General features: G+C 36.6%; 1 protein-coding gene across 1 annotated transcript; it reads left to right on the forward strand.

Moving 5' to 3' along the window:
* The first annotated feature begins 11,317 nt into the window (after positions 1 to 11,317).
* Positions 11,318 to 12,906, forward strand: LOC110707583. The gene is made up of 3 exons (XM_021885611.1): positions 11,318 to 11,506; positions 11,549 to 11,661; positions 11,760 to 12,906. Exons 1-3 carry the CDS (start codon positions 11,318 to 11,320, stop codon positions 12,904 to 12,906), a joined length of 1,449 nt encoding a protein of 482 aa, XP_021741303.1.
* Positions 12,907 to 12,908: the final 2 nt, after the last annotated feature.

A 12,908-nucleotide genomic window follows, 5' to 3' on the forward strand; every position in this document is an offset into this window, starting at 1 on the left:
AAGTATCATCTTCGGTAACCATTAATTCTTCATCTGGAAATTCATTGTCTTGTATTGGTGTCGAGTCTTCTATTGGAAAGTCTGCAAGAAAGTCTGACACCACGGATCCTTTAATAGCTTTTTGTGGCATAAATAGTACATCAAACTGGGCTAAATTGACTATCCATATTTAAATACGTCCATTGAGTGTTGATTTCTTGAACAGATACTTGAGTGGATCCAATCGAGAGACTATGATAACGGTATGTACCAACATGTAATGTCTCAACTTAGTTGTGGCCCATACCAAAGCGAGGCACAATTTCTCGAGCAGTGTATATCGTGTTTCGTATTCGAGCATCTTTTTACTTAGGTAATAGATTGCGTTCTCTTTGCCTTCTACCTCTTGTGCTAGCATGGCTCCCATTGTCTCTTTGGTAGCCGTCAAGTATAACCTAAGAGGTATTCCGGGAAGTGCTGGCGCTAATACGGGAGGATTTGCGAGATAGGCTTTGATCCTGTTAAAGGCTTTTTGACACTCGTCATCCCATATTACTGGTACATTCTTCTTGAGCTTCTTAAAGATTGGTTCGCATATCGTTGTCGATTTCGATATGAATCTACTTATGTATTGCAACCGGCCAATAAACCCTCGAATCTGTTTCTCGGTCTTGGGCGGTGTCATCGACATGATTGCCTTAATCTTGGTTGGATCTACCTCTATTCCTCTAGAGCTTATGACGTATCCAAAGAGCCTGCCCGAGGTGACTCCAAAAGCACATTATGATGGATTCAACCTCATATTATATTTTCTTAGCCTTTTGAAAAATTTCCTTAAGGCTACTTGATGGCCTGGACGGTCCTTCGATTTCACAATGATGTCGTCGACATATACTTTGACTTCTTTATGCATCTTGTCATGGAGTAAGGCAGTTGCTGCACGTTGGTAAGTAACACCCGCGTTTGTCAACCCAAATGGCATTACCGTGTAGCAGTAAGTGCCCCATGGTGTGATGAAGGTCGTTTTCTCCATGTCTTCTTCTGCCATGAGAATCTGATTGTACCCTGCGTATCCATCCATGAATGAGAGAAGCGCGTGATTTGCCGTGTTGTCTACCAGAATATCAATGTGTGGCAAAGGAAAGTCGTCCTTTGGACTTGCCTTATTTAGATCTCGATAGTCGACACACATCCTTACCCTTCCGTCTTTCTTTGGAACTAGGATGACGTTGGCGACCCATTCGGGGTATTTGGATACCTAGATGAAACCTGCAGTTATTTGTTTTTGAACTTCTTCTTTTATTTTAAGTTCTACGTCGGGTTTCATTCGACGCACCTTTTGTTTTACAGGTTTCATTCCTGGGATTAGTGGTATAGTGTGTTGAGCTATTTCTCTATTAATGTCTGGCATATCTTCGTATGACCAAGCAAATACATCGATAAATTCTTTAAGCAAGTTAATTAAATCGGTTCTTTCTTGTTTATTCAATGTTAGTCCAATTTTAACTTCTCTTTTATGAGTTGAATCATTCGAGATGTCAACTGTTTCAGTTTCTTCAATTACTGGTGTTTTCTTTTCGAGTGTTTCCATTGCTTTAATAATGTCTTTGTCTTTTTCATCGTTAGCTACGCAATGCTCGTCATCTTGGGTCAGGGAAGAACACAAGAGGTAAGGAGAATGAGAAATATTATTATACTCTGAGATCATTACATCAAAGAGTGATATGTCCTCAGGTACTGGATAACTTACTATCCTAGGAGAAGAAATAGAAAGGGGACGTGTTATTGTTAAAGACTTAGAAGACTCTAAAGGGAAAGACTCTGACTCAAACGACTCTTCGAACATCAGCCCTTGCCTTATCGTGATTGATATCTTCCTTCCACTTGGAGTAGTCACTTTGATAGTCTTGCGCCACCCTTGTAATGATCCTTCGGTTGGCGTAATTAGCTTCGAGGGGTCGAAGTTTTCGCTTTGTAGGACTGTTTGAATGAGCGAGGAGTTATCTTCTTCATAAGATGGCTCATTCTTTTCTCGCCCGAACAGTAATCCCATGACATTAAAGTCAAAGCATGGAGGTGCTTTCTCCTTATGGACGAGAGTTGGGATTTCGTCAGTGAAGTAGCAATCCAAGAAAATCTCGAATCCTGGTTGTCGTATTCCATTTACAAGAAATGGCTTGAAAATTCGTGACATGGATAATCCTCTCCTTCTTTTATGAATTGACCATTAAGCGTAAGAGGGTACTGATCAATTGGAATTGCTTTCTTTTGAATGCGAGCGTCCCTACGTGCTTTCAACTTGTCCTGGGCTTGCTTGAGATCTTTCTGAGTCGGTTCGAAACCAAGTCCGAAAGTATCTAACTTAGGGAGGGCAGTTGACTCCAGCGATTTTGCTATCCCCTTCTTCTTTCCTAGGGTCATCCCAGGAAAGTGTCCTTGTTTCTTCAGCATGGTGTTGACAATCATGTTGGAATAGGGGTCATGGCAAAGAGATGTCCTTTCATCCTCCTGGATTAAGGAGACTTCTTCATTAAAGCCCCATAGGTCTTCATCATCTTCGTCGTGCTCCACATTGATGATTGGATTTTCTATGGATTTGATCCTCATCGGCGAAGCATCAATAGTGATTGGAATTCCTCCAACTATGGCTTTCACTTGTTGGTGGAGAGATGAAGGGACGTCTTTTAGATCATGAAGTCAAGGGCGTCCCAACAACAAATTAAATGAGGCTTTGATGTCTACTACTTGAAAAGTAGTGGCATGTTATATTGCTTCTGCCGTCACATTTAGGGTTATTTTGCCAAGAGCTTGACGACGAGTATTATTGTAAGCTCTTATTCCTTGTGTGGACGGAGTTAAATCGTCGTCCCTTATGCCGAGCATCCTCGCAGTTCTAAGTGAACATACATTGATGGCTGATCCATTGTCTACAAGAGTCATGGGAACATTCATCCTTTTGCAGACTACTGTGAGGTTTAATGCTTTGTAGTGTTTGTCACCTTCCGGGGGTAAATCTTTGTTAGAGAAGGTGATTAGATTAATCGGACTGGGAAGGTCACTTGTGAGGAAGTTAGCTAGTCCCTCAGGAGTAGTGTCAGAATATATCACGATTTTATCAAAGGCATTCATTACAGCCAACCTATGTTCTCGAGATGTTGCCAGGAGCTTCCACACATTCATCTCAACTTTTGTCTTCTTAAACTGTTTAACAATGTCGTTGTCTTCGATGATAGGTATGGGAACTTGTTGTACGGTAGGCATAGGTTGTGTTAAAACGGGAGATTGCATCCTCCCGGATCTTGTGAGGACGTCTATTGATGAATCTTCTTCAGCCCAAATATCATCTGTGGTGTATGATACAGAAGGTGAAGGTCCTACTATGTCCTTTAGGTAGACATCTTCTTCATCACTGTCCCACACTCCATTAACGATTATATCCTCTTCCTGTTGAACTTGGACTAATTTCTTTTCATCAATCATTTTCTGTACCAAATCCTTGAATTTGAAACAGTTTTCTATGGTGTTCCCCCCTGAATGATGGTACTGACAGTAATATCTATCTGTCCTTTTTAATGACTCAAATGGTCTCGGTTCGAGAGGTTTGACCTCGCCACTCTCGGAGAGCATTTCGAACATTTGCACATATGGGATCCCAATTGGAGTGTAAATCCTATTGCTTTTCTTGGGTTTTTTCGATGACTTGTAAGGGAAAATACTTTGCCTCATAAGTCGTTCTCACTGGTGTGAATTATCTTTTAGGTTCTTCCTTTGTTCAGAACTTTGAGAGCTTCACATAGTAGTTGCGATGCCTCCTTCATAGACAATGTGAGAAATTGTATGTCTTCCGTATTTTCCGGTTCTAGAAGGTTATCTTTGACATAGAAAAAGATCTCCTCTTCTTTTTCTTCGATGGGCTTAATGAGAGATGAGCGGTCAACCTCGTTTTCTTCATCGAAGATAGCCAAAGTATAAGCTAGAGGTGCATTGTCAATGCTTGGCTTCTTACTAGCAGGGGGCAACGACAGTTTGTTACTAACAGCTTTCAGTAGAATGGCCCCTACCTTGGTGATATTTGCAATCCGCGTTGGGGTTCCAGTTAACCGACCTCTTCTCAACTGTTGGGTCTCCAAATGGTCCAATGGGAATTATAAGACCTTTTGCATTTAATCGATCAAATGTGGTGTCATAACTCATGCCAATAGGAGTGAAGTTCCTCCTAAATGGTTTCCTTTGTCCTTGGTTGTTCATGGCGAGGACTTCTCCTAGATTAAAGGTGCTAACGTTATTTCAGTTGGCGGTTTTGGAAGAAGAAGGATTGACGTTCTTCTTTCCTCTCTAGCCACTGTTGGAGTTATTGTTGGCAGCTTTTGACTTAGCCAAGTCATCTTCAATATTGATCCCAATATCATAAACAACCTTAAAAGTATGGAGGTTATTTTGATATTTAAGATGTTTGGAATATTTTTCTTGGAGATTCTTGATAAACAGTCTCACAGACTCTTTTTCACTTGGTACCTCAATCATTTTAGTTGAGGTTTCTCTCCACTTGTTAAAGAAAGAAGTGAAGCCTTCATTCTCTTTATGTTTGAGGATTTCAGGTTCTCTATGGTCAGTCTCGACTTGAATGTTGCATTTGTACCTATCAACAAAAGCGTTTTCTATAGATTCCCAAGTAGAGGTCTTTTCTTTCTCGAGAGAAAAGAACCATTGTTGGCAAACGGTCTCGAGAGATAGTGAGAACAGAGAAGGGAAGACCTTCTTATCAATACCCTTGATACTCATTATTGTTTCAAATGCTCGTAAGTGGAAGTAAGGGTTGTCAATTGCTCTGAATTTTGGGATGTCGTTGGCGTTGACCTTCTGCGGAAGACGATCTTTATCCACCGAGACCCCTTGGTATGTGAGTTCTTGAAAATTGTAGTCGCTGGACAACTTGCTTAGGCTCTCTTGCATGAGGTCCATTTGTTGTTGTTTCACGGGATCATCGATCCTAAGTGCGAGAAGCTTCAGTGTCTCGGTCACAGTAGCCAGTTGGTTCTTAAGATCATTGACTTCTTCTTGAGTTTCCATTATAACCCTTGCTTTCCTCTGGCGGGCTATAGGTTTGTCGAAAAGTTGGACTTGTACAAAGAGGTTATCTTTGATTAATCGACCTTCCTTTCTTGACCACGCGCTGTAAATTAAACGATTTTGTGTTTTAATTACTTGACTCGAGTCAACTTGACTTTATGGTTATTTAAAAAAATGGTGCATATTTTTGGCAACAATGATGTACATATTTTTAGAGAATTAAGTATTATTATTTATATTGGAGGATTAATATCCGACTTACCCCCCAAAAAAAATGACGGAAAAAAAACGCGCACACAAGACTCTCTTAATAAGGGTCAAAGTTTGTGTATTAGTGTGTGCATTGAGTGTAAGTGACATGATTTGACTCTTGTGTAAGACCATGGGACTTAGTGCCTAAACTCGATTATTGATTCAATTAAGCATTATTGACAGCAAAATTAACCGAATTAAACAGAAGACTGATTAATTAGACTTTAGGTGACGACTCGACAAATAATCCGAACTGTCGGCCAAGCGACAGGACTGGCGTCACAATTTGGTGGTTAGCGCTTGAAAATTTAGCTGTCGTCTGTCGCTACACACCATAGTGTGGCGCTACAGCTCAGACTTTGGAGCCAATAGTGGAGCTTTGGTCTGGGACTGTTTTCGATATTATTAGTCAACTGGGGTTTGCCTAAAGTCGTACTAGGTCGATTTCGATTGAAAAATTAGACTTTATTGACTCAAATTAATAAATTAATTAATTAATTAGGCAAAGTTCTTTAAGTCATGAATTTATTTATTCTCAACACAAATCAACAAACGGTTAAGAGAAACATAGAATATATATGCACAACAAACAATGCACAATTAGTCAAGTAGGCACAATATGATGCAATGAGTTTGCAACCTAACCATAGCTCTAGTTCTCTAAAGTTTGGGATTTGGTTTAGTCAAAGAGGGTCCATGGTTAGTTGTCCGGATGCACCGCGTGGAAGCCTAACCGTGAAGGGTTGGTGCGAGTGGATGGGACACCGCGAGTTTTAAGAAAACTCGCTTCCATGGTTTGGTGAATTCAACATCTTGGATGTACCCTTTGTTGCACGGAGCGTTCAATCGGGTAGATGGAGCATGAATTCCCAGAGGGTTATGTCCATATGTAGAACACATAAGGGTTTCAGAAAAGTGAGAAAAAAATTCAATCAGGAAGTAGGATCGAGTAAATAATACGAAAAACTGGTCGAAATTAGAACGCATATTTCTGGCTCGGTATTGGGGGAAATTGGCGCCAGCAAACAGAGACTGGCGCCAGATTTTAACTGCAGCACCTGGCGCCAATGCTGGCGTCTGGTGCTACGGCTAAAAGTCTGGCGCCAAGCTCTGGCCCCTGACGCTACTTCCCACATGCCTCAGCAGCTTTCTGTGCTCGATAATATCTTCCAGTTTCGCGTGGTGTTATTTCAGTCTTAGTTGTGAAAGATATTTCTCAAATTTCCTACGTGTAAAATCCTATGTTTTGACTCATTACGGATGGACTTTCCAATGAGAACCTTTTTATGCATATGACAATAATGTTAATCAAAATTACGCACATGAAATACTTAGAACTTTTCGAGTCTCATCCACTCATTCTAAATCATTGCCGAAACAAATTCAGGAATTAAAATAGAAATCGTCCCCAGTGGAGTCGCCAAAAACTGTAGGGAATAATTTCATGCCTTTAAAATCCCACTAGCTTGAACCCCACTATGATCATACATTAAAGTACGGTGGCGTCCAAAAGGGAAGAAGATAGAGCAAAAGAGTCGCCAACAAGCTTTTAAGGAACTTGTAAACCGTTCACGAGGTGAAGGTTACACCCCTTAACGATCCAAGAGATCGTCAAATCCATAAGGTCTAGAACCAAATAAGGGTTTGGGGATGATGGTACAAATCCAACCTAAAAGAGACTGAACCTGCCCTAATAATAGGCCTCTACTTTATTCTGATCGTATTCATGTGCGCTTTCTGATTAACATGCAATCAATAGGATTACCCTAAACCTGTTTAACCTATGTTGGTTGAATTTAATGCATAAATAAACTATTATTGACGATCTCTTGGATCGTTAAGGAGTGTAACCTTCATCCTATGAATGATTTACAAGTTCCTAAAACTTGTTGGCGACTCTTTTGTTCTATCTTCTTACCTTTTGGACGCCACCGTACTTTAATGTATGATCACAGTGGGGTTCAAGCTAGTGGGATTTTAAAGGCTTGAAATTATTCCCTACAATTATAAATCAAGTGATCTTCAATAATAGTTTTATTTGTGCATTAATATCCAACCAACATCGATAAACAGGTTTAGGGTAAACCTATTGATTGGTAAACCTATTGATTGCATGTAGTCACAAAGCGCACATTAATACGATCAAAATAAAGTAGAGGCCTATTATTAGGGTAGGTTCAATCTCTTTTAGGTTGGATTTGTACCTTCATCCCTGAACTACCAGTCATGGTTCAAGACCTATTGGAGTTGACGATCTCCTGGATCGCTAAGGGGTGTAACCTTCACCCTGTGAACGGTTTACAAGTTCCTAAAACTTGTTGGCGACTCTTTTGTTCTATCTTCTTTCCCTTTGGACGTCACCGTACTTTAGTGTATGATCACAGTGGGGTTCAAGCTAGGGGTAATGCTTGAAATACTCCCTACACAAAACTTTTTAATCAAATTAAAGTTAAACACATTCAAACAAATCTTATTGAATCGAATGAAAGTCAAATGCATTCAACGAAGCTAATTGAATCAAATGAAAGTCACACACAATCAAACAAAGCTTTTTGAATCAAATGAAAGTCAAACATATTCAAACAAAGCTTTTTGAATTAAATGAAAGTCAAACACTTTCAAACAAAGCTTTTTAAATCAAATGACAGTCAAATGCATTATATGAAGCTAATTCAATAAAATCAAAGTCAAACATATTAAAACAATTGAAATTCAAACACATTCAAACAATGATTTTTTAATAAAATGAAAGTAAAACTCATTCAAATAAATCTTTTTGAATCGAATGAAAGTAAAACACATTCAACGAAGCTAATTCCTGCAAGTAAAATTCCAACACATTAAAACAAAGCTATTTGAATAAAATGAAATTCAAATAAATTCAATCAAAGCTTTTTTAATCGAATGAAAGTCAAATGCATTCAACGAAGCTTATTTAATCTGATGAAGTCAAACACAATAAAAAAAACTTCATGAATTAAATGAAAGTTAAACACATTCAAACAAAGCTTTTTTAATCGAAAGAAAGTTAAATTCGTTCAATAAATCTCATTGAATCAAATGATAGTGAAACACGTTTAAGCAAAGCTTTTGAATCAAATGAAAGTCAAACGCATTCAAACAAAGTTTTTTGAATCAAATGAACGTTAAACACATTCAAACAAATCTTTTGAACCTAAGGAAAGTCTAACACATTTAACAAAGATTTTTGAATCGAATGAAAGTAAAATGAATTTAAAGAACCTAATTGAATCAAATGAAAGTCTAACACATTTTTACAAAGGTTTTTCAATGAAAAGAAATTCAAAAACATTCAAACAAAGATTTTTTAATCAAATGAAAGTAAAACACATTCAAACAAAGCTATTAAAATGAAATGAAAGTCAAACACATTCAAACAAAGCTTTTTGAATCGAATGAAAGTCGAATGCATTCAACGAAGCTAATTAAATCAAATAAAAGTGAAACACATTAAAACAAAGCTTTTTGAATCAAATGAAAGTAAAAACACATTCAAACAAAGCTTTTTTAATCAAATGAAAGTCAAATGCATTCAACGAAGCTAATTGAATCAGAAGAAAGTCACACACAATCAAACAAAGCTTTTGAATCAAATGAAAGTCAAACACATTCAAACAAATCTTTTGAATCAAAGGAAAGTCAAGCACATTCAAACAAAGCTTTATGAATTAAACGAATGTTAAATGCATTCAATAAAGCTAATTGAATCAAACAAATATTTTTTAATCAAATGAAAGTTAAACACATTCAAACAAAGCTTTATGAATGAAATGAAAGTCAAACACATTTAAATAAAGCTTTATGAATCAAATGAATGTCAAACACATTCAAACAAAGCTTTTTGAATCGAATGAAATTCAAATGCATTCAACGAAGCTAATTCAATCAAATAAAAGTAAAACACATAAACAAACCCTTTTGAATCAAATGAAAGTCAAACACATTCAAACAAAGCTTATTTAATCAAATGAAAGTCAAATGTATTCAACGAAGCTAAGTGAATCAAATGAACTAAAACACAATAAAAAAAAAGCTTATAAATCAAATTAAAGTTAAACACATTCAAACAAATCTTTTTAAATCAAATGAAAGTTAAAAACATTCAAACAAAGCTTTTTAATTTGAACAAAAGTCAAATGCATTCAACGAAGCTAATTGAATCAAATGAAAGTAAAACACATTAGAACCAATCTTTCTAATAACATGAAAGTCAAAGACACTAAAATAAAGCGTTTTGAATCAAATAAAAGTCAAGTACATTCACACAAATCTTTTTAGATCAAATGAAAGTCAAACCATTTAAACAAAGCTTTTTAAATCGAATGAAAGTCAAATGAATTTAAAGAAGCTAATTAAATCAAATGAAAGTAAACACATTTAAACAAAGGTTTTTCATTAAAATGAAAGTAAAAAACATTTATACAAAGATTTTTAAATGGAATTAAAGTCTATTTAATTCAACGAAGCTAACTAAATCAAATGAAAGTGAAACACATTTAAACAAAGCTTTTTAAATCAACTAAAAGTTAAACACATTCAAACAAAGGTTTTTGAATCAAATGAAAGTTAAACACATTTAAACAAAGCTTTTTGAATCAAATAAAAGTCAAACACATTCAAACAAAGCTTGTTAAATTGAATGCGTCTCAAATGCATTCAACGAAGCAAATTCAATCATATAAAAGTGAAAAAAAAAAATAAAACAAAGCTTTTTGAATCAAATTAAAATTAAACTTATTATGATGTAGAAATCTTGTCTAGGCTGTTATTATTATTTCTAATGTTATGTTAGGGTGTTTTGATCTTCCTAGTATCATGTTTAGGGTAACTTTAAAATCAAGTATGATCAAAACTATGATGTCTTTTATGTTCTTTCCTTATATTCATGTTAGTATCATGTTAGGGTTAAAGCTTTGATCTTTATTGCTTAGTGACATGCTAGGGTTTGTTATTAATCTTGTTAGTATCATGCCTAGGATCTTGCTATTATTATGCTTTAACATGATTATTATGATTATCATTATTGTGATGATTATGATTATGTTGCTTGTTAATGCTTGATCACACCTTTTTTGCATACTTAAAGGGAATTAGTAATTATAATCACGCTTAATAAGATAATTAATAATCTTGTTAGGGTTAATTTGATTATAACTCAAGTGATCGCCAATAATAGTTTTTTTTTGTGCATTAATATTCAACCAACATAGATAACAGGTTTAGGGTAAACCTATTGATTGCATTATAGTCAGAAAGCGCACATGAATACGATCAGAATAAAGTAGAGGCCTATTATTAGGTCAGGTTCAATCTCTTTTAGATTGAATTTGTACCTTCATCCCCAAACTACCAGTAATGGTTCAAGACCTATTGGAGTTGACAATCATTTGGATCGTTAAGGGGTGTAACCTTCACCCTGTGAACGGTTTACAAGTTCCTTAAACTTGTTGGCGACTCTTTTGCTCTATCTTCTTTCCCTTTGGACGCCACCGTACTTTAGTGTATGATCATAGTGGGGTTCAAGCTAGGGGTAATGCTTGAAATATTCCATACACAAAGCTTTTTGAATCAAATTAAAGTTAAAAACATTCAAACAAAGCTTTTTGAATCAAATTAAAGTTAAATGCATTCAACGAAGCCAATTGAAACTTGGTTTCTAGAATGTTAGAGGTCTAAATAAGGCCAGTAAGCTCTATGATGTCTTATGGTTCATTAGACATCATGGTGCTGGTCTTTTTGGACTTCTTGAAACTAAGGTGAAGGCTGAGAAGTTTGGTGTGCTATTTACTCTCATCATAAGGGTGGTAAAATTTGGTTTATTTGGCTGCCTTAGGTGTTTGATGTGTCTATTGTTAGATGTGAAGAACAGTTAATCCATTTACAAGTTCTTCATAAGGGAACAGGTAATAGTTTTTTCTGCACAATGGTCTATGGGTTGAATAAGGTTGTTGCTAGGCATAAGCTTTCGGAGCAAATAACTTAGATTGGTGCTTGTATGAATAGGCCTTGGGTTCTTTGTGGGGATTTTAACAACATCTTGAATCTTAATGATAGAATTGAAAGTCTTGTTTCTTTGACTGAAGTGGAACCCTTTAGAGCTTGCCTAAGACAGAACAACCTCTCTGATTGGGCTGCTGGAGGAATGTTTTATACTTGGTGTAATAAGCAGGCTGGTTGTGATAGAGTGTGTACTAAAATTGACATAATCATTGTGAATTGTGTGTAGATGGATAGATTTCCAGACATGCAAGCTACTTTTTTCCCTAAAGGATTAATGGATCATTGCCTTTGTGTTATTAACATGTTTGATTCTGGAACTCAAGTTAAGAAACCTTTTAGGTTTGTTAATATTTGAGTAGAATAACTGAGATTGGTGCTTGTATGAATAGGCCTTGGGAGATTAATGTTGATGGTACATTAATGTTCTAGTGTGTTAGGAAGTTGAAAGAGATGAAAAAAGTGTTGAAAAGTTTGAAAATGGTGAATTTATCTTGTATTGAAACTGAAGATGTTGTAGCTGAGAAGACTTTGATGGAAATCCAAGTGAAACTCCAAGCTGAGCCTGATAATGAGAGTCTGATTCAATTGGAAAGGGAAAGTAGAGTGACATATGCTAAAACTTACCTTGATAGAAACAATTTTTTGACGCAAAAAGCTAAGGTTCGTTGGCTTAAAGATGGTGATATGAATTCTGCTTTCTTCCATGCTGTTATTAGGAAGAGAAGACTTCATAATAACATCTATTCCATTGTGAACAATGTGGGGGAGGTGACTGCTGATCCTAAGGAAGTGTGTAAGGCTTTCTTGGAGTATTACCAAGGGCTCCTTGGAACTGAAGCTTCAATGCAGGGCAACATTCATTCTGCAGTCATAGCTGAGGGTAGCAGGTTATCTGATGAGCAAGGTTTGGAGGAGGTGTTGAAGGAGGTGTTGCCTGATTTAATTGATGATTGTCAAGGGGCCTTTGTTTCTGGAAGATCTATTCTGGATAATATCCTTATTTTTCAAGACATGTTGAAGGCTTATAATAATAAAAGGAAGCCCCCAAGGTGTACCATTAAAGTGGATCTCAGGAAAGCTTACGACTCTGTGAGCTGGGAGTTTATTCAGGAAATGATGTGTGCTTTGAAGTTTACCACTCAATTCATCTCTTGGGTTATGCAATGTGTTACTACTCCTACCTTTTCTTTACTGCTTAATGGTGGATCTTATGGTTTTTTTAAAGGGAAAAAGGGAATAAGGCAAGGTGATCCTATGTCTCCCATTTTATTTGTTATTGTAATGGAGTATCTGTCCAGATTGCTGAAAAAAGTTGGGAAGAAGAAGAGATTTAATTATCATCAGAGGTGCAAGGAGCTTGCTTTAAATCACTTGATTTTTGCAGATGATTTGATGTTGTTTTCTTATGGGAATAATGATTGTGTCAAGCTCCTGATCAAGGCTCTTAAAACCTTTGAAGCTAGATCTGGTTTGCAGGCTAATCTTGAGAAAACTGCAATTTACTTTGGCAATGTTCAGCATCCTGTCCAAGATAGCATTCTGTGCCATTCTGGATTTGTGAAGGGTGAAATGCCTTTTAGGTAATT

The sequence above is a fragment of the Chenopodium quinoa genome, unplaced genomic scaffold (genome assembly GCF_001683475.1).
Source record: "Chenopodium quinoa cultivar QQ74 unplaced genomic scaffold, ASM168347v1, whole genome shotgun sequence".
Lineage (NCBI taxonomy): Eukaryota > Viridiplantae > Streptophyta > Magnoliopsida > Caryophyllales > Amaranthaceae > Chenopodium > Chenopodium quinoa.

Bases quoted from the DNA above. Each gene is read 5' to 3' on its own strand.
- LOC110707583 (XM_021885611.1), top strand. From the start codon at position 11,318: ATGAATAGGCCTTGGGTTCTTTGTGGGGATTTTAACAACATCTTGAAT. The intron at 11,507-11,548 runs GTGTGTACTAAA...AATTGTGTGTAG, and splicing joins AGCAGGCTGGTTGTGATAGA to ATGGATAGATTTCCAGACAT. The intron at 11,662-11,759 runs GTTTGTTAATAT...CTAGTGTGTTAG, and splicing joins CAAGTTAAGAAACCTTTTAG to GAAGTTGAAAGAGATGAAAA.